The 19,907-nt window shown below is 39.0% G+C and overlaps 5 protein-coding genes across 9 annotated transcripts in view; 3 read left to right on the top strand and 2 right to left on the bottom strand.

The window, feature by feature from the left end:
• btk (Bruton agammaglobulinemia tyrosine kinase) overlaps window positions 1–8,518 on the top strand; it is an 11,036-nt gene extending 2,518 nt beyond the window's left edge. The window contains exons 2-18 of the mRNA XM_032527858.1: window positions 965–1,123; window positions 1,264–1,368; window positions 2,411–2,492; window positions 2,685–2,810; window positions 2,923–2,987; window positions 3,077–3,264; window positions 3,684–3,746; window positions 3,846–3,900; window positions 4,035–4,114; window positions 4,429–4,556; window positions 4,766–4,837; window positions 5,591–5,762; window positions 5,984–6,203; window positions 6,368–6,432; window positions 7,460–7,578; window positions 7,712–7,869; window positions 7,984–8,518. Coding sequence (XP_032383749.1) covers window positions 983–1,123; window positions 1,264–1,368; window positions 2,411–2,492; window positions 2,685–2,810; window positions 2,923–2,987; window positions 3,077–3,264; window positions 3,684–3,746; window positions 3,846–3,900; window positions 4,035–4,114; window positions 4,429–4,556; window positions 4,766–4,837; window positions 5,591–5,762; window positions 5,984–6,203; window positions 6,368–6,432; window positions 7,460–7,578; window positions 7,712–7,869; window positions 7,984–8,055 — 1,911 coding nt within the window. The 5' untranslated portion in view covers window positions 965–982 and the 3' untranslated portion in view covers window positions 8,056–8,518. The remainder of the gene's footprint in view (window positions 1–964; window positions 1,124–1,263; window positions 1,369–2,410; window positions 2,493–2,684; window positions 2,811–2,922; window positions 2,988–3,076; window positions 3,265–3,683; window positions 3,747–3,845; window positions 3,901–4,034; window positions 4,115–4,428; window positions 4,557–4,765; window positions 4,838–5,590; window positions 5,763–5,983; window positions 6,204–6,367; window positions 6,433–7,459; window positions 7,579–7,711; window positions 7,870–7,983) is intronic.
• Window positions 8,519–8,626: 108 nt separating this feature from the next.
• Window positions 8,627–10,204, top strand: timm8a (translocase of inner mitochondrial membrane 8 homolog A (yeast)). Its single transcript, XM_032527927.1, has 2 exons — window positions 8,627–8,859; window positions 9,549–10,204. Exons 1-2 carry the CDS (start codon window positions 8,749–8,751, stop codon window positions 9,708–9,710), a joined length of 273 nt encoding a protein of 90 aa, XP_032383818.1. The 5' UTR covers window positions 8,627–8,748; the 3' UTR covers window positions 9,711–10,204.
• On the bottom strand, window positions 9,832–19,433 carry zgc:101583 (magnesium transporter NIPA2). Of its 3 annotated transcripts, none has more exons than XM_032527897.1 (6): window positions 19,421–19,433; window positions 13,507–13,639; window positions 12,569–12,625; window positions 12,170–12,260; window positions 11,595–11,755; window positions 9,832–11,476 (listed from the first exon to the last, which is right to left on the bottom strand). In XM_032527897.1, exons 2-6 carry the CDS (start codon window positions 13,637–13,639, stop codon window positions 10,842–10,844), a joined length of 1,077 nt encoding a protein of 358 aa, XP_032383788.1. In that variant the 5' UTR covers window positions 19,421–19,433; the 3' UTR covers window positions 9,832–10,841. The 3 variants fall into 3 exon arrangements, with proteins under 3 accessions (XP_032383788.1, XP_032383787.1, XP_032383786.1); XM_032527896.1 differs by lacking the exon at window positions 19,421–19,433 and adding an exon at window positions 15,451–15,567; XM_032527895.1 differs by lacking the exon at window positions 19,421–19,433 and adding an exon at window positions 13,886–13,997.
• On the top strand, window positions 15,469–19,558 carry mars2 (methionyl-tRNA synthetase 2, mitochondrial). Its single transcript, XM_032527859.1, has 4 exons — window positions 15,469–15,808; window positions 16,917–17,251; window positions 17,736–18,929; window positions 19,004–19,558. Exons 1-3 carry the CDS (start codon window positions 15,523–15,525, stop codon window positions 18,912–18,914), a joined length of 1,800 nt encoding a protein of 599 aa, XP_032383750.1. The 5' UTR covers window positions 15,469–15,522; the 3' UTR covers window positions 18,915–18,929; window positions 19,004–19,558.
• The window catches only part of med12 (mediator complex subunit 12), a 26,953-nt gene continuing 26,516 nt past the window's right edge, over window positions 19,471–19,907 (bottom strand). For all 3 annotated transcript variants that reach the window (XM_032527783.1, XM_032527785.1, XM_032527784.1), the window contains one exon: window positions 19,471–19,880. In XM_032527783.1, the coding sequence (XP_032383674.1) occupies window positions 19,843–19,880 (38 nt within the window). In that variant the 3' untranslated portion in view covers window positions 19,471–19,842. The remainder of the gene's footprint in view (window positions 19,881–19,907) is intronic.

The following is a 19,907-nucleotide window of genomic DNA, read 5'->3' as shown; positions in this document are numbered from 1 at the left end:
TCCTTATCCATGAGCATACATTAGTGTTTATCAACCCACTCAACTCTAATCTAGATATGACATCAACAGAGGCCTTGTCATGTTTTGGACGTGCAGGTTTCAGTTCAGCACAAGTGGTCAGCAGATGCAGTCTTACTGCCTTTTTCATTTGCCTACTTATGCAGGTCAAATGTAATTATGTGTGTGAGCAAATTATATAAGAAAGAGAAAGATTATGTTGTCATAGTGTTATTGTTTGATATATTTTATGATGAGTTCTCCGGTAAAAAAAAGTTTCAATTTTTTCTGAACACATCAAAAACCTAGCATAACAAACATACAGTTTAATGTGTTACATTAATCAAAGGAACTTTAGTTCAAAGTAACTGCATTATCAACCGGGTTGCTGCCATGACGCCAATTACAAACCTCTGAATTTTTTTGACATGAAATACAATCAGCAAAAACTTTTGGATGCAATTTCTTGTGTTTTAACAATCTGAGAAGTGTAGGGACAATACCAACCAATCATATTGGAAACATATAGTTAACAAGGGTTTTGGAAAAGGATGCTGCAGGCAGGAAAAGCAGAGCTTATGCAAAGTAAAGGTTATCACATGCTCATATGTGCTCGCATTCATCCTTCATCCTGTTCCAGATGTTTATTTAAACCTAATGTAGAAGGATTGCTCTGACTCTAATGATGTGTGTGTGCATATTGACTTAAATCCTGTTAAAATACATGTTTCAAAGGAAATGAAAACACTGATCAATTACTTTTGTAGTGCTACATAACCCAAAAGGCTGCCTATAAGCTAAACACAGTGATAATGGGTGAGTCAGTTACAGTTCTCAGTAAAATGATTACTGCCTGAGTTGAGGTGCGAATGTGCTTTACATTGCTGTTCTGCCACAAAGAAAACAGCCGGGTGTTATGCTGCTATTATGCTTTACAAAAGTATTAATTATTCTTGTTCCCATGTAGATTAATGCTGACTAAATCATGTCAGACAATGTACTGGAAGACATCTTCATTAAACGATCTCAGCAGAAGAAGAAGACCTCCCCTTTGAACTACAAGGAGAGATGGTTTGTTCTCACTCAGGAAAAAATAGCCTACTATGATTTTGATTCTGACAAAGGGGTACGTATATGGAACTACAGAAAGACTTTGTTGAAATAGCATCACATTTGTCTCACTTTAATGTTTGTTGGCAACCTGAAGAGAAATGTGCAGCTACTGCATATCTGAGTTTCCTGACTGTTTCCTCACCTGTGACACAGAAGCGAAAAGGTTTAAAAGGATCAGTTGACCTCGAGAAGATCAGGTGTGTAGAGACGGTCCAGCCAGAGACCAACTGCCCGCAAGAGCGCATGTATGCTTTCCAGGTAGACATTTTTGTCCATTTACTTCTTTTACCTCATTACAATCAAGGAGATTACAGACAAAGCTGAAACAATGTGTGCTATTGCAGCCACTTTACATTCTTCACTCCTACCTGAAGTTGTCCAATCCTTCAATAGTTAATAATGTGAAAGTTCATTTGTTGGAAGTGAAACCATCTCTCACACTCAAATGAACTAGGGGCTTTCAGTGACTGTGCAGGTGTTGTCATTGCACACGTGTTAAAGGTTAACTTCAGTATTTTTAAACCTGGACCCTATTTTCCTATGTTTTTGTGTCTGAAGTGACTGATGGGAGCAACCATTTTTGAAATTGGTCCAGTATTATGCAAGATGCAACGTATTGTTAATAGGCAATTGCACACCTTCAATTTACATCCACCAAAAGTGCTCGTTTTGCCACTGACATGCTCATAAGTGTCTTAATAAGTGATGTACTGGAAAGGATCCCTTTTTTACTTTTTGTTAAAAAGTAAGATTCTTTGTGTTTAACATGAAACCACTCTCAAAAATCGCCATTGCCAAACAAATAAATATAAATAATTACATAAATAACACATTTACAGTCACTTTCTCATCGTGAAACACACTTTATACAACGTCGATAGAATCCAAAGCCCATCCTGGTTTGACTTTCCACTGTTTCAACACTCACCATTCTGGTTTGGTTGCAATAAACCCATAATTGACCCATTTACATGTGATTTGGTGATAGCAATTTCAGACATGTTTCTGTTTTAACAAGTGTCAGACACTAAGAATGATAATCCGTGGCAAAAAGAAGAACTTTTAGTGGACGTCAATTGACAGTGCACAAATGCTCCAAGTGGTTCCATTGCAGCCTGTAGCTCAGCTGCAGCGGTCTTGCTCAATACTGGACTATGGAAATTTAAAAAAATAAAAATAAAAATGGTGTCTTTACTGAGCTAGTAGGTTAAATAGAAACGCACCCAATGTCTTAAAATCATAGACAACTTTGACAAAAAAAAACAGCTGATGGGTATTTTCTTTTTCGTTTTTGCCACAGATCATTTATGATGAGGGGCCGCTGTACATCTTTGCAAAGACTGAGGATGTACGGGCTCAGTGGATAAAGAAGCTAAAAGAAAGTTGGTATATGCATACAAATGTATCTGGTGTTTTTGTGTCTTGTCAGCCAGACAGTTTATGCAATATTAAAACATATCTTATCACCCAGTGCCTGCACAATAGTGGAGCTGGGTGCATATGCAAATGCGAGTGTTGATTTAATGTAAATGTCTTGCGTGTGTGTGTGTCCGTCCGTCCATACTTGTGCATAGTGGTGAGCTTCAACAAGGATCTCATACAAAAGTACCATCCTTGTTTCTGGGTGGATGGGGTTTGGCTGTGCTGCCAGCAGGAAGTTAAACAAGCAATGGGTTGCAAGGTGCTGGATAATAAGAACGGTGAGAACGAGACTACCTTTGGTTTGAAGTTGGCAACAATCGACAACTAAACTTTAGCCTATGGCTTAAGTATTTTGTATTGTATGTATGCATTAAATCATGTCATTATTAGGCTTTACATCTAAACCATCTCGGCGAAGGGGATCCAGGAAACCTCTTCCTCCTACACCAACAGAGGTATACACACAGTCCCTTTCAAATAATCAACACTGATTACAGACAGTCATTTTTAATAATACATTCACAAATCTTATGTTTTTGTCCAGGACAAGTTGGCTCGGCCTTTACCTCCACAGCCTCCTGAGCCACCTTCCCCCTCTGTAGGCATGACTGTCATAGCAGAGTATAACTACACACCAATGTCACCCCAAGACCTGGAGCTCAGGAAGGATGAAGAGTACACCATCTTGGAGATGTCTGATCAGAATTGGTGGAAAGCCAGAGACAAAAATGGGTGAGAAACAAAATTAACGCAAGAGGTCTATGCGATTACTTAAAACAATGCCACAAAAAAACTATAGGTGTGAATATAGAGCTGATCCCACTTGGACATGTACAGACCTGCATCCCCATGAAAAACAGTGGGAGAAGAGGTGTTCAAGGTAAAAAGCGATTGCAAGTTCCTTGCTTGCAAAAGGAGACATATTCATTGAGGCCTGTGAGATGCAAAGATTAAAAAAAACAAGTGATACATTTTATAGAATGATCATTAAAAATATATTTAACTACTAATTATCTGCTTGGATGAATACAATTTGCATATTGAGTTTTAGGACCAAGAATTTGTGTATGAGATGCTTCTAGTGTTTGAGCACAAGATGTATATTTGTTTACATTTTTATGAAACACAATATGTTTTGTTTTCTTTTGCAGAAAGGAAGGATACATACCTTGTAATTTTGTTGTGGAAGCCGAACATGGGCTAGAAAAATTTGAGTGAGTGTGGGCACTACTGTACTGCCTCTTCATCATCTTAATTTATCATTTTTACGTTAAGTTACTTTTAAAAATGATATACACATTTATTTTTCACAGCTGGTATTCTAAGAATATGAACCGCAGCCAGGCAGAAAAGCTGTTAAAGACTGAGGTAAACTCAATGACTGACATGCACAATGTTGTAGTAAGACAGCTTTGAAATTTTTGTGCACCTAAAGATTAGTCAAATTTGGTTGGACTAATCTGAATTTGAAACTTGCACAATGCTTGTGGGTTGTTTCCCAGAACAAAGACGGGGGCTTCCTGATACGGGACTCAAGCAAGGCCGGGAAATATACTGTGTCTTTGTTCAGTAAGGGTGGCGGGTGAGTAAGCTCAGTGGTTTAAAACACTTCTATACTGCAGTACTGTATCCACTGGCTCCAGTCATGTGTGAATGTATCAAAAGAAGAACTGTTTGTAATGAAAGCGGAAACAGTGTGCCAAAGAGGGAGAAAAATGTAAATCATTCATGCAAAACCTGGACTTATCTGCCTGCAGAATGTTTTCATCACAGGAACACTGTAAGATTGATCTATCTTGTGGATAATGCTGAAAAGATACATGATAAATGATAAGTTCCTGCATCGATGAGAACATGCGACTAACTCTTCCTAAAGTTGCTCTTTTCTCTCCACAGGGAAACTGGTGGAAGCTGCAGACATTATAACATCTGCACCACTGCACAGGGCCAGTTCTACCTGGCAGAGAAGCATCATTTCAGCAGCATCCCAGAGCTCATCAATTACCACCAGCACAATGCAGCAGGTTGACACAGTAGCTGTGAATTTATGGACATCTCATAGAGCAATTTAAGATTGAAATTATTTGTCACACAACAATATGCAATTAAAATGTAGTTGTCATAGCAGGAAAAAAAGAATCAACAGAGAGGCGAATGCAACAAACTATAGGCAGACAAACTGTCTGTACTTCATACAACTTGACCTTATAGGTTTTGTTGTCTCCCTCACTAGGTATGGTTAGCAGGCTGAAATACATTGTTTCTAATCGGGCACGCCCTCCATCAACAGCAGGGCTTGGCTATGGTAAGCATCAATATAGGTAATTAATGTATTCTCTTGTTAATCATAATATCGGGTGATTAACCTCTGACGACTGATTAGAAATGTCTCAGTGAGTGCAATTTATGAACCACCAATTCTCTGACCCTGCATCTATTAACATAATGACCATTTGTTAGTAGCGTTTCAGCATTGCTGATGACACAATTTGTTTCAAGTGATGAGTCCCTTGAGTGTGAACGGAATAGTTTGACATTTTGGGCAACAAGCTTAATAGCTTTTGTGCCTACTCGCACCTCTAAAGCTCATCAATCAACATGTATCTTGTTTGTCCAAACAAACAAAAAACATGTAAAACATGGTTTTTACAGTGGGTCATGTGCAGGATTATTTCCTGGCCAGGAGCAATAACTTCCTGGAGTCTTGAAGGTTTATTTTCTTACTTTATTATATGGAATAAAATAAAAAAAACATCTCTTACTAATATATATATATATATATATATATATATATATATATATATATATATATATATATATATAAGTGCTCATAGGCATATTTTGTTACCTTTGATAAGGCAACCTGTTTACAGTCTTTATGTTAAACTCAGAGGTTGCTGGCCATAGTTTCATATAGACATGATAGTGGTAGTAGTCTTCACGTCTAACTATTAGCAACAAAGCGAAAAAAGTGGATTTCCCAAAATGTTAAACTAATTCTTTAATGTGGATGCTGCAAGTATAAAAGTGCTTCTCCGTTCTCTTTCGTTTGATCCAGGTGTGTGGGAGATTGACCCCCATTGCCTCACCTTTATCAAGGAGCTGGGCAATGGTCAGTTTGGAGTGGTGAAATATGGAAAGTGGCAGGGCCAGCACGATGTTGCCATTAAGATGATTAAAGAGGGCTCCATGTCTGAAGATGATTTCATAGAAGAAGCCAAAATCATGATGTAAGCATAACTAAATAAGTCTGAATTTGGACTCTATGTTGACACTCTATTAAGATCATGCAGTTGCAACACTTAAATTGACAACCTTAGGAAATCATAGTGACGATTTTGTGCGTAAGACTCATAAAGCTGTGTCATGTGTCACACTGGGAGGAGTAGTTTTTAGCGTGAGGAAAACCAACACATAATACTTAACTTCCTTTTCCATTTGCTTAAACCAGGAAGCTTCGCCATGAAAACCTGGTCCAGCTCTATGGCGTGTGCACCAAACAAAAACCCATTTATATAGTGACTGAGTTCCTTTCCAATGGCTGCCTGCTGACGTATCTCAGGGAGGGCCTGAAGCAGCACCCAACATCAGTCCAGCTCCTGGAGATGTGTAAAGACGTCTCAGAGGGCATGGCTTATCTTGAATCACAGCAGTACATCCACAGAGACCTGGTGAGAGACATACTGTAGATCTACTGTAGTATGTACAGCTGTGGGACACAAATCACAGATCATTGTATCATGCTATGTTGTGATGTACTGGAATAAGGTATTTGGAGATAAGTAAATGATTATGTTTACATTTAAATATAAAGGGATGTTTGTTTTGTCTTCAGGCTGCCAGGAACTGTTTAGTTGATGGGAATGGCACCGTCAAAGTGACTGACTTTGGACTGTCAAGGTAAATAAATTACATGAATTATAGGACATAGAAAGGCACATTGGTGCCTCATAAAGTACCTAAAATTCCTTTGATCTGTCCTCAGGTCAGTTTTGGAATGTAACATTACAGTACATTTAAGTACATTTAGTAAGTACTGTAGTTAAGTACAGTTCTTAGGTACTTTGAGTATTTGAGTATTTTTTTTTTTTTTTACAATTTTAGTTACTAGTTACTTTACTAGTTACTTTACACCTTCTACAGCTAAATACAGACAAGGCGTTCTCATTGTTGATCCTAAAAACCACAGACAAAAAGATTTATTTACACCTGGATTCACTGTCTTTAAAATGCAATACAAGTCAGAAACGTTGGCAGTGTTTTTGATACTGATCTCAATTTTGAAAAAACAGATCACCAATTTCACCAAAACAGCATTTTTTCACTTTAAGATATATATCAAAACTTGAAGCATTCATTTCTCAATTGACTCTGAGAAACTGTTGATGCATTCATCTCAAGCAGGTTAGACTATTTTACAGGAGTACCTGAACAATCAGTAGGATGCCTCCAACTCATTCCAAATGCAGCCGCCATAGTCCATACACGTAGATTTAAACACTTTGCTCTTGTATATAAATCACTTCATTGGCTCTCGGTACAATACAGAATCACTTTTAAAAATCCTGTTCACAGTCTACAAATGTGTGTGTGTGTGTGTGTGTGTGAGAGAGTATTTATATGATCACACTAATGTTCTTGTTTGTTTTTGTTGATGGTCTTGTTGTGTTTTTGGTATTCTTTCTATTCATGCTATGTTTTAATGTGTATGATGTTTTTCAAGTAAATCACTTGGGGTTTACTTGTAATGGAAGGTGCTATACAAATAAAACTGACATTAAATACTTCAAGTACATTTAGTTGAAATCCTTCTGCACGTATACTTTTTCAAATGCAATTCTTTTAATTGCAGTGTATTTTTACATTGTGGTATTTGTAGTTCTACATTTGAAGTAAAGATCTTATTACTCCTTCCACCACTGCTTAGGTATGTCTTAGATGATGAGTACACAAGCTCAGAAGGTTCTAAGTTCCCTGTTCGCTGGTCACCTCCGGAGGTCCTCCTCTACTGCAAATTCAGCAGCAAGTCAGACATATGGTCATATGGTGAGTAAAGTATATTTTTTTAAACCCCCACTGCATTTCTGGTCAGTTATAAGTGTAAACTATGAATTCTCATCCATATTAAAGTATCATAATTTATTTACCACACTAACTACGTATTTCTATAAATATTTAGGGGTTCTTCTGTGGGAGGTGTACACTTTGGGACGGCTTCCGTATGAGCGCCTTAACAACACGGAAATAGTGAATCAAGTGTCCAGGGGCCTGCGCCTCTACCGCCCCCAGCTGGCCAATGAAAAGGTCTACAGCATTATGTCCAGCTGTTGGCTTGAGGTTAGTACATTTTATATTGGGCCTCAGTAAAGATTGGAAAATGACCTTGTACAGATGATGATAGTTTATAAAAGTATTTTCTCTTTCTCACAGACTTTTCTGTTTTGTTTTCAGAAAGCAGATGACAGACCCACCTTTCAGGAGTTGGCACTTACTGTTCAGGATTTGCTGTATGAGCTCCAGTAGACTGTAGAACAGTGTTGATCCCCACAGATTAGCATCGCCACCTGTCCCTGGAAAGTTAACACAATCATTTCAACAGCTTGAACATGGGACTGTGCAGCCATACTGAGATCCTCTGTAATGTGAATACGTGTATTGTGAATGTCCCTGTAACTCACTGTAAGAATAGCCTATCTATTAAATTAGTATAAGTACAGTACAGGCTCACATTTCAAATGTGTTGTGTTGCTGAAAGTTATCGGTCTTCATTGATCATGTGTATTGTAATCTCTGGAATCATTGTAAAATGTAGAGACCTTTACATTTGGAAACACGCTTTGTGAGAACAATTTGCACAAATAAAAGCCAAGTAGGCTACGCCAGGCTTTAAAATGACTTAAACATCATGTGAAATGAAAATGACAAAATAATGGGTAAATCTGTTGCTCTCATATTGTAATCAAATATATTGTGTAAAACACTAATACTTTCGCATGCGTTGGTATTAGCTCTATTTGTATAATTAAATTATACATAATTTTATTGCAGTTAGGAAAAATTACGTATCTATGATGACGATTGCCGTCAGAGAAACGCGCTCTGTGATTGGTTATACTACTTCCTGTCGTCCATGCATACACGTGAAGGTCAGCAACAGAACCATAAGGCATTCATAATTGGAAAAATATTGCTTTTAAGACCACTTTTTAGCACATTATGAACGGCCAGGGAGCAACCGCCGACCCTCAGCTTCAGCACTTCATCGAAATCGAGTCTCAAAAGCAACGATTTCAGCAGCTGGTGCATCAGATGACTGAGGTTTGCTGGGTAAGAAGAACTAGCAGTGCAGCTCTGCAATTTGCTTTTTACATATGTTATTTGTCTGCAGCTAGAACTGATAGCTCGCTTGACTTGTATTGGTATAAAAGTTGGAGAAGCGTGTTGTGTTTGCCGTGGTCAAATAATGATGTACAAATACATTAGCTATGCCACATTTTGGACCCAGAGCACAACAAAGCGTACATTGTATCAGCTATCAGCTGAAGGTTAGCTTTCATAAAATGTCTTTGTGACATTAGATGTCTACTCTTTCCGCAACGATGAAATGTCTACGAAACAAACGAATTGTATTTACCTAAGGACGATGACCATTAATGTTACCCCGTCCCGCGGACAAGAGTAGACATGTTGGATTAAAACGTTGGTTTCGTCCATGGCGAACATTTTATCATACCGGAAAGCAGACACATGTAAGATCACAAAAATTACCCAACCTTAATATTGATGCAGTTCTCAATAAGTTTTCTAAGTTTGGTTTGGAGTTCACGTCCCTCCGTTTGTAACTGTGGTGACCGATCCACGAAGTACCGCCCGTGTGCTGAGCCCACAGCCCAGCTGTTAGATTACCAGTAGGCTACTTGCTGCGAGTTAACGTAAATTGTGTTACACCACTTGTGCCAAGTTTGTTGTACTATTTCTAACATACCCTGTATAATCTGTTGCGCCTCTGTCTCCAGGAGAAATGTATGGATAAACCCGGACCAAAGATGGACTCAAGGACAGATACGTGCTTCGTATACTGTGTGGAGCGATTTATTGACACCAGCCAGTTCATCCTAAACAGGCTGGAACAGACTCAGAAGAGCAAGGGTTCATTCTCTGAGACCATGTCAGACTAAAAACTGAAAGGACTGACAATACACATGCGCACACAGCCCCTCTTCCACGACGAAGCCGTGTTGTCCTGACGTAGTCGTCTGTCCCTTCAACTGGAAAACAACACTGTTGCTTTTGACACAAGTGCCTCAAATTAACATGATGTATGGATGCAAAAGTTAGGGGTGCCCATCAAAGTGTGATAAGTGTTGCAAAACACTTAGATTGGTTTGTTACTAGCAATGACCTCATGTTTGTTTGTCAAGTAACTACTGGTCAAACTGTCAAACAGAGCTTGAACAGGTTAATATCCACTGCTGTAACTAGTGGGTGAAGTTTAGGAGACTGCAAAAAGATGGACACATCTGGGACATTCAGCTTCAGCCAGCTGTTTTTGACAGCCACAAGTACTTCACCACACACTCGGCTGTAATTTAAGAGTACTAACCGATGTCGTAACCGAAGAGAAGAGGCGTGAGGTTCTGGACTGTACATATGCAATAAACCATGCCAAATATTTCTGTCTCGTTTGGAAAAGTGTAGTCAAGTTTTAATCATGAAACACACAAAAAAATTGCATTTACATCAGATGTTACCGTTTGGCACATTTTGGGAATTTTTCCACACAGAAGATTCTTTGGTGCAGTTTGTATATATACACACACACACACAATACATCTTTGCTACTCAAACTTGTTCTTCAACCACATGATTGAAATACATTTAAGCATTTTCTTTTGCCTTTACATTGGTACAATATACGCTGGAGTTAAAAGTGCAAACCTATAAAAAAGGTTATTTTTGTTCAGTAACAGATGGCATAATCTGTCATATGCCGGCTAATATGCACAAATTATTTTTTGACATAATGTACTGTAAAAAATGTAAACAGCAGTGCAACAAACATTCACAAAGATAAATTACACTTCAGATTAAAGTTTTTTTTAAACTAAAGATCCTATGTTACAACTAAAATGTAAATTTAATATGAAATGAACATGCTTACTTTGAGCAACTGTTCATCCAGTGCATACTGCATTGTATAAGACTCAAAATTCAGATTTTTAAACTAACTTTGTACACACATTGTAAGGCTGTGCAGTAAAGCTTCAGAATTGCAATTAGCAAATTTTCTCAGTGACAAGACTATCCTCCTAAAGAGCTATCTGGTGTGTACCCCAGCCCCCCTTTGAGTTTCCTTCTCTGGGCAGTTTAAGCTCATCCTGTGCTTGTGTTTCGTGGTTGGGAAGAGCCACATAAGGCTGTTGCCCCCATTGAAGGCCCTGAGAACCCTTCCGCAGGTAGAGTGGGAGGGCATCATAGCTAAATGTAATGTCCTTGAAAGCATGGAGGAGGAAGATCCCTAAAATGATGGTGAGGAACCCACTAATTGTTCCCACTATTCCGTCAGCATTCATCCGCAACCATTCCTTGAAGAGAATGGCTGAGCAGGCCATGACTGATGTGGTGAAGAAGACATAGTAGATGGGAGTGACTATGGAGGTGTTGAAGATGTCGAGGGCTTTGTTCAGGTAATTGATTTGAACACTGACGCAGATTACCAGGCATATGACCAAGGACCAGAACAGGGGTTCCTTCAGCACTGCTGTCCCAGCAAACAGCTCCTTAATGCCAATGCCCAGGCCCTTGACACAAGACACAGACAGGGAGCCAATCACAGAGCAGATCAGGATGTAGACCAGCACATTCTTCTGTCCAAACCGCGGAGCCACAGCAAAGACAAGAACCAGGCTGCTTCCAACAACGCACACAGCAAACACAATGAAACCTAGTGGGAGTATTTAAGAATGAGTTAGTACCCTGAAAATAATCTGTCCAACCCTTATCTGGGATTCAATTTTCACAGCATGGTTAATGAGATCACACTGATGAAGAGTTGGTTCTACCTGGGTCTCGGAGTTTCTCAGCCATGGCACTGAGGGAGGCAACCTCTTCTTCTTGTGGGGCATGGATCACCATCACCGTGGAGCCCAAAATGCACAGCAAACAACCAATCTTTCCATGCACATTCAGCCTCTCATTCAGAAAGTAAGTGGAAAGCACAGCACTTGAAGGAAAAACAAATGATGCAGATACAGAGTTAGCACAAATGTTGCTACAGTACTAAATATTAAAAAGATAAATCAGGTGATATTCTATATTTTTTATTGTCATTAAATATTTGTGTCACCAGGATTGTGTACATGGGATTTATTCAACAATTAAACTACCAACAGCAATGTTTCTAGTAATGAGGGAACATGTCCCTCAATGCAACAGTTCAATTAACTGTTTTGAATAGATTTTCGTGGGATTTATTGACAATAAGAAAGAAAATAGAATATCACCAGACGTAACGTAACTTAGGTTTTTGGAGGGCTAGAATTATCTGTATCATACTATGCCAATGTCTGATAAGTCTTGATAATATCAGTGGCATAAAAAAAAATACAAAATGAAACTCAAGAGAAAAGGCAAATACCTTACAAGTACACTCAATGCTCCAAGAGGAGTCACCAGTGTGGCCGGTGCAAATGCATATGCAGCAAAGTTGGCAGCCTCTCCAGTTCCCACTAGAATATAAACATGACCATCAGTGTGTACGAATTCATAGCTGGTCGAAGGTGGAAAACAATATTCACTTTCAACCCACATTTGCAAATGTGCTCTATGGAGGAATGTGCACTTCAAAGATATGGTGTGGGTGCTGCATCAACTGCCACATCACCAGCAAAAATACCAAACCCACAAAAAAAATACAAAGACCTCAATGTTACTGCGCATAGCTGTTAAGTAGTGTCACCAAGCAACAAAAAAAAAACAACCACAGCTAACCGTGTCACCCATTTTGCAGAACTAAGTCTGTAAATCATTCACTTACTTGAAATGAGTCCTGCCCACCACAGCCATTCCTTCAAGTAAGCATGCCCCCCTTGACCTGTGAGAAGCAGAATACAAATACAAAGCTGAAGTAGATGCTGTAGTAACAGTCACTGATTTTTCACTTGAAAATAATTCCGTACAAAATTTTAAGTTGTAGGGTCATTAGCTTCTTTTACCAAGAACACACTTCTTTCCAACTTTTCCTTAATCCTAAGAAAAGTCCTGTATACAGTTAATATCTTTAAAGTGCCCTGTCTCTTTTACAGCGGTGGAATGTACATTAACTCAAGCACAGTGTTCAAATACTTGTACTTTACTTCAGCATAAAATGTTATGCTACTTTATATATACTTGCTACATTTCAGAAGAATATACTGTATCTGACAGGCAGCTACAGTATAGTTACTTTGCAAATACACATTTTACATGCAAACATAACCATCTTACAAAATGTGATGCATTGTTGTAGACTAAACTATCCAACAATATATAAAAGTAGTGAAAAAGGTTACTTACACAGTAATGCATAACTACATAAAGATAGAGCTGCAACAATTAGTCAATTAATCCATTGACAGAAAATTGATTTTTTTTTAAAAGTGAAAATGAACTAGCTCCAGCTTCTCAAAAGTGATGATCTGATGCTTGCTTTTTGTAATGTGATTTGTTGTACGTAAACAATTAATTAAGAAGATAATGAACAGATGAATCGATAACTAAAATAACTGTCAGTTGCAGATGGTGACAGGGGCAGTTCTGCTGCATGAGTACTTTTACATCCGAACATTGCACTTAAGTGCTCACTAATGTTCATTTGTATGCAGTATGTAATTACATACTGCATACAAATGAACTAACTAACGCTAACTTCTTGGTTTTGTATATTTCTTCCACCACTGACCTATTTAGTTTGCATTTTGATAAAGCTTGCAGTACCTGCTCGCATTGAACCCTTGCTGGCCAATCGCAGCAAGCCTTTCTTCTTCAAGATGAAACTTGCACCGATAAAGGCACTGGAGCTCACAGCCAGAGACAGACCGATGTAGAAGTCCAAACGGTTAACCTCCATCTGAAATAAATGAGAACTCAAAATGACATTACATTACATGTGCTTGGCTAAAGAACTGAACTTCTCATTAACGTTGTTACACCCCGTGTTTAACATCACATGACAGGCGGACTGTCTCTACTGCGACGTTGTTGAAATTAGCTTTTTAAGCGGCTAGAGATAACAAGACATTGATATCTTACGACTTTTCTAACTTAATTATGATTTAGTCAAGTATAATACACGTTAACTGTCGCGTAAACTTACAGTTTGCCAAATGTTTTACATCAGTTGTCACGTCAACGTCGTAGTTATCTGACGTGAGGAGAGCGTAGCAGCTGATTGGTTGGCCGCAAGGCTGTCACCCCGGAAATTGTGAGAGAGGAGGCTTTTGTTATACGCTTTTTTATGCTTTTGTTTTTAGCTGTTATGCTCACCTGATGGTCACTAGTGTGCTAGTTTCACCTATTATTGATTTGATTTTAATTCATTTAATCTGGAAAAATCAACTCTGAATGTGTAACTAGAAAACTATCATTAAGAATTATAACTATTTATTTTGTAGGCTACTTACTATCTGCACTTCCCATAAAAAGCAGTGTGTTCGGTTTATTTTATTTTGTATAGAAGATCATGCCTATAGGGAAGTTTTTTCTTTCCCAGCAAACGTAATATTGGGATAACATAGACTGTACAGGGATACATATTCGTTTAGACTGCATTTTCAGCCTGCCGCAAAACGCCCTTTGATGCACAGACGTACTACCATCGAGTATTTTATTCACTTCAGATCATGTCTAATAACCTTGGAGATTGAGAAGTTTCTTCTTTCACTGCAAAAATTATATCACAGACTAAACCGTTAACTCCCATAGTCTATATTAATATTACAGTCTATGGCAGGGGTCTTCAACAGGGGGTCCGTGACCCCTAGGGGGTCCGCGGAGGTACTGCATAGGGGTCGCAAAAGTTTTGGTTGATTAGACTTTTTTTTATATTCCCCCCCCCCCCCTGCAATTTTTTCCACTAATTGAAATGTCTTTAAATACACATTAACATGAATTCAACACACTGTAGTAAACAGATAAATGGAGGCAGAAGATGTCTTTCAGTCATCAATGCACACATGGCACTATAGGACCAGTTTGATATAACACAATTTTATACAATATATATAATTAGGGGGTCCCCGCTCCATCTCGCCATCAGTTTGGGGGTCCTTGGCCTGGAAAACGTTGAAGACCCCTGGTCTATGGTCACGCCCCTGTTCTTCCAATAAAGTTATTTTGAAAAGAAGAGGCTCTTCTACACCAAATCAATTTTAGTAGACAGGCTTTGCCTACATGGGCTTCTCTCATTGACAGTCTAATCTCCTGTAAACAATCTGCTGCTTCGAGAAGTCAGTTAGATTTAAAATCTGAAAAGGTCATATACCCATAGACCGTTAATATTAACAATTTTTTATTATCAATATATACATCTTACGATCATACCCGATAACTCCGGCAGGACGTTGTAAAGAAAGCCCTCACCATCTGATTGGTGGTTGGTGTTCGTGGCACTATATGCAGCATTTTGATTGGACAAGTGTATAGAAACCGGAAAAAGAGATTTTTTAGAAGAGCTAACCTTGACAAGCGACAAAAACTCATGTGCTGCTGGATGAAGGAATGAAGTTTACAATTCAAGGATTCTCTGCCAGTTAAATGGATAGTATCACATGATCACTCTAAGCTCTCCCAGTATCTTTGCGATAGTAACTGCGTTTCTCCGCTTGGATTTGTCTGTGTGCGGAAAGTCAATAGTTTAGCTAGCTAAATGTCAGCACTTACCAAATCATTACTGCACTCCCTGGACTAATACCGTTTATTTGTCTTCTTGTGGGCATCGCTTGCTATCCAAGGATGAGGATCCCTTTTCTATTTGTCACCAGAAGCTGTAAGGCTGTTCACAGACTGCAACAAAGCTCATTTCTCTCTCCAGTTTCAGCTTTATCGAGTCATCAGAGGATTGCTGTGTTGAGAAACACGAGCACCCATTTCTGCAAAGAAGACAGGAGTTACTACATTACCACTCCCATCTTCTATGTCAATGCTTCTCCACATTTAGGACACTTGTATTCTGCTGTGATTGCGGACTGCTTACACAGGTATAAGCTACTTCATGGCTTCAACTCAAAGTTTGCAACAGGTAAATCCTCCATTAACCAAAATATACAAATGCAGGTTCTGGTTATTGGTTGCAAGTGCTGTCCACAGTTTAGGAACTGAGGTTATCCTCCTTGACATTATAGTCATCTTAAAGCTTATACTAGACATCCGGCATGTAAATATCATGTATAGTGGTGCTCATAAGTTTATGAACACATGCTAAAGTTGACTAAAAAGAGGAAATTGATCTTAATGCCTTAATAAAAAAAAAAAAGGAAAATTCCAACCTTTAAGGAAACCAATTTTCTTCGTGAATGAATAATGTATTGTAAATCAATAAATGTTCTTCCTTAAAATACGAGGCATACGTATACACACCCCTATGTTAAATTCCCATAGATGCAGGCAGATTTCATGGATCCAAGATACTATGCATCCTGGTAAAGTTCCCTTGGGCTTTAGAATTAGAATAGCCCCCCCATAGTATCAATGACATGTGCCTGCATCTGTGGGAATTTAACATAGGAATGTGTGTTTACGATACATTATTCATTCACAAAGAAAGCATGTGTCCTTAAAGGTTGGATTTTTAGTAAGTAGTATATCAAATTTATTTCTGTAGCACATTTAAAAACCGCTCACACTGACCAAAGTACTGTACATATCATATTAACCACAGAATAATAAAAATAAAACAGAATAGATATTCTTACAGATCAGTGATTTAAGCTAACTATACATCAATGGACACTTAATTACAGACATAGCAGGGTAAAACAATTAAAACAGGGGAGGCCAATGTAAATAGGTGGGTCTTGATCCTGGTTTTGAATATAGTTTTTCCAATTATTTTTTACATTAATGCATTAAGTACAATTTCCAAAAGATTATATTTTTATTCCTCTTTTTAGTCAACTTTAGCATGGGTTCATAAACTTATGAGCACCACTGTATGTAAATATGGCAGTCCTTATGGAAGTGATGACAGTAGTTGCTAGTCTAGCTTCTGAAATATTACATTTTTTTCTGTCTTATATCATTGTACATTCACTTTACATACTACATACTTTCTATAATTTGAAGACATTGAGTTCTGGAAAATTTGGATAATAATTATTATAATAATACACTATTATTTTGCATTTCAGGCACAGATGAACATGGCTTGAAAATCCAACAAGCTGCTGAAGCTGCAGGAAAAGATACCCTGACTTTCTGCACTGATGTGTCTGAGAGATTCAGACATCTCTTCAACAGCTGCAACATATCATATACAGACTACATAAGAACCACTGAGCATTCACACTGTCAGGCTGTAAAGCATTTCTGGGCAGTACTTTGCAACAAAGGGCTCATCTACAAGGGAAGTTATGAAGGCTGGTACTCCACCCAAGATGAAAGCTTCCTAACGCCGTCGCAGGTGGGCGATGCTTGGGACTCATCAGGGAAGGAGATCAAAGTATCCCTGGAGAGTGGCCACAAGGTAATTCAAACAAATTTGGAGCAAAGTGTGATTTTAGTCAAGACGGATGAGGGCAAATTTTACTCCACTGATTTTACCCATTTAGGTCTGTTGTCAGGGAGAAAGGGTCTTAAAAAAAGGTGTCATTGTGTCTCATTACGGTAAAGGTAGAATGTAGTTATTTTGTTTTTAGGGACCAAAACTCAGGATATCTGACTCTTATGCCACGATTTTGAGCAGTCTTGTTCTTAATCCGTCTCTCAAGTTCCTAATGAAAGTACTATAAACTAGCTTGGCTCTGTCTAAAGCTTAAAAATCTGCCGACCAGCACCTCTAAAATTCACTAGTTAAGATGGTTTTCATCATCTCACCTACAGTAACTCTTGGCAAGAAAGTAAGAGTTCTTTCCAAAATGTGAAGCTACTCCTTGAAGCATCATATCTACACAGCTTCTGCAGTTTTATTTCGTTAATAAAGGTTCAATCAAATCTTCACTCTTTTGCAGGTGGAGTGGATGAAAGAGGAGAACTACATGTTCCGCCTGTCTGCGTTCCGGTTTCAGCTGCTTGACTGGCTCAGAGGAAATCCCGGGGCCATAAAGCCGGTGCGTTTCTACCAGGCTGTCCTCCAGTGGCTGCAGGAGGACCTTCCTGACCTGTCAGTCTCCCGCCAGAGAAGCCGCCTTCAGTGGGGCATCCCAGTCCCGGGTGACGCGGAACAAACCATCTATGTGTGGCTAGATGCTCTGGTGAACTACCTTACAGTAGCTGGCTATCCAGATAAACACAGCCAATGGTGGAATGTGGCCCACCACATTGTCGGAAAGGACATCTTAAAATTTCACGCCATCTACTGGCCAGCTTTTCTTCTAGGAGCTGGACTCCCGCTGCCACAGACAATATATGTGCACTCTCACTGGACAGTAGGAGGAAAGAAGATGTCTAAAAGTTTGGGTAATGTGGTGGATCCTCTTGAACGCTCACAGATGTTCACAACTGATGGTATGAGGTACTTTCTTCTGCGTCAGGGTGTTCCAGACTCAGACTGTGATTACACAGATAACAAAGTTATGAAGCTGCTCAATGCAGAGCTCGCTGACTCTCTGGGTGGTCTGCTGAATCGCTGCACAGCTCCAGCTCTTAACCCAGCTCAGGTCTACCCCTCTTTCTGCCGTCAGTGCTTGCCAAGTCAACATGGAGGCCGGGCTGTGGTTGAAGACTACCAAATGTTGGATGCTGTGAAAAACCTCCCTGCTGTGGTGGAGCAGCACTATGAAAGCATGCATGTATACAAAGCTCTGGAGGCCATCAGTGCCTGTGTGAGGCAGACCAATGGGTTTGTTCAGCGCCATGCACCTTGGAAGCTGGATAGGATGGACAGTAAAGACCAGCACTGGCTAGACACAATCATACATGTCTCCCTTGAATGCCTGAGGATTTATGGCACACTCCTCCAGCCAATAGTGCCAGAGATTTCTAACAAGTTGCTGTGCAGACTAGGGGTGCAACCAGACGAGAGGAGCTGGGCGGATGTGAATTTCCTGCCAAGGTATCAAGGAATGGACTGTCCCTTTGAAGGGAGAGCGCTAGGATCGGACTCTGGATTGCTTTTTAGTCGCTTGGAAAGTCAGAATATAGATAAACAAAAACCTAAGAAAACAAAAAAGGCAGAACATTTGAAATGAGGAAGTTTTTGTTTTGTTCACACTGATTCAAGCAATAAAGACACATAACTCCTGTTGCTATTTTCTCAATCTTCTCAAGACACTGTGAGGTGTACAGATTGTGCTTTACTGACATCTTTTTCCTTCTGTTAGTTTTGCTGTAAACTGTCAGGGTATTAACAGTGATGTACTTTGCCTTATAAAGTCAAGTCAAAATGTCTGCATAGAAAAAGGCCTATTGCAGAAAGGTTGCAGTCAGTAATGCCATGCTAAATTGAAACAGACTGAAAGTATAAGTGTTAAAGTTGTTTGATCACTACAGTAATTAGTCTGAGGAAAAAAACGCCAGTCACATCTCAACAGAAAATGTAAACGTTACTCAAAACACAAGCAACTAAAATTTAGCATTAGGAGACTTTGACCATGCCACTTGAAGCTGATGTTTGGGATTTATTTTGCACCACAGCAGCCTTGTTTGGGGATCAAAGGATTTGCGCTATTACTTGCTCATTAAAGATTTCATTGACAGTTTTTAAAATACAGTATACAGGCAGCCAACACAAGTACAAGACATAAAAACTGACATGATTTTTTAATGAGAAATACACGAAACTGAAAAATTGTACAAATTGAAATAAAATAAAAAAATTGCATTATTCTTATAATTTCTGGTACTTTTTTTACATAGACGTTTCCATTATTAACCACTACCTGTTTACTTCAGAGCAGTATCCCTCATTTGATAATCCATAATTACACAACAGAACTCAAGATATTTTCTGATCGTTGCCTCACTGGTTCATTGGTTTGGTGGTCCTTTTGTGCCTTGAACAGTCTCCCCTCCTCACAGCCTACGTGGGACTGGACACATTCATCTGCCAATCTACAGAGTTGGGCCTCCCCACATAATGAAGGCCTGTTCTTCAAACATTAATATAATCGAGCACGATCAGAAATATGAATTGGTGCTCTGTCCTGGTTGTGTATCTGAAAAGAAGAGGAAAGTTTTATTTT

The sequence above is a fragment of the Etheostoma spectabile genome, chromosome 10 (assembly GCF_008692095.1).
Source record: "Etheostoma spectabile isolate EspeVRDwgs_2016 chromosome 10, UIUC_Espe_1.0, whole genome shotgun sequence".
Lineage (NCBI taxonomy): Eukaryota > Metazoa > Chordata > Actinopteri > Perciformes > Percidae > Etheostoma > Etheostoma spectabile.
Note: the sequence above shows the minus strand (reverse complement) of the source record. Positions and strands in the feature narration are given on the sequence as shown.

Bases quoted from the DNA above. Each gene is read 5' to 3' on its own strand.
- zgc:101583 (XM_032527897.1), bottom strand. From the start codon at position 13,639: ATGGAGGTTAACCGTTTGGACTTCTACATCGGTCTGTCTCTGGCTGTG. The intron at 11,756-12,169 runs GTATTTGCCTTT...TTTTCCTTCAAG, and splicing joins GCATTGAGTGTACTTGTAAG to TGCTGTGCTTTCCACTTACT. The intron at 11,477-11,594 runs GTAGAACCAACT...TACTCCCACTAG, and splicing joins TGAGAAACTCCGAGACCCAG to GTTTCATTGTGTTTGCTGTG.
- timm8a (XM_032527927.1), top strand. From the start codon at position 8,749: ATGAACGGCCAGGGAGCAACCGCCGACCCTCAGCTTCAGCACTTCATC. The intron at 8,860-9,548 runs GTAAGAAGAACT...CTCTGTCTCCAG, and splicing joins AGATGACTGAGGTTTGCTGG to GAGAAATGTATGGATAAACC.
- mars2 (XM_032527859.1), top strand. From the start codon at position 15,523: ATGAGGATCCCTTTTCTATTTGTCACCAGAAGCTGTAAGGCTGTTCAC. The intron at 15,809-16,916 runs GTAAATCCTCCA...TTTGCATTTCAG, and splicing joins CAACTCAAAGTTTGCAACAG to GCACAGATGAACATGGCTTG. The intron at 17,252-17,735 runs GTAATTCAAACA...ACTCTTTTGCAG, and splicing joins CCCTGGAGAGTGGCCACAAG to GTGGAGTGGATGAAAGAGGA.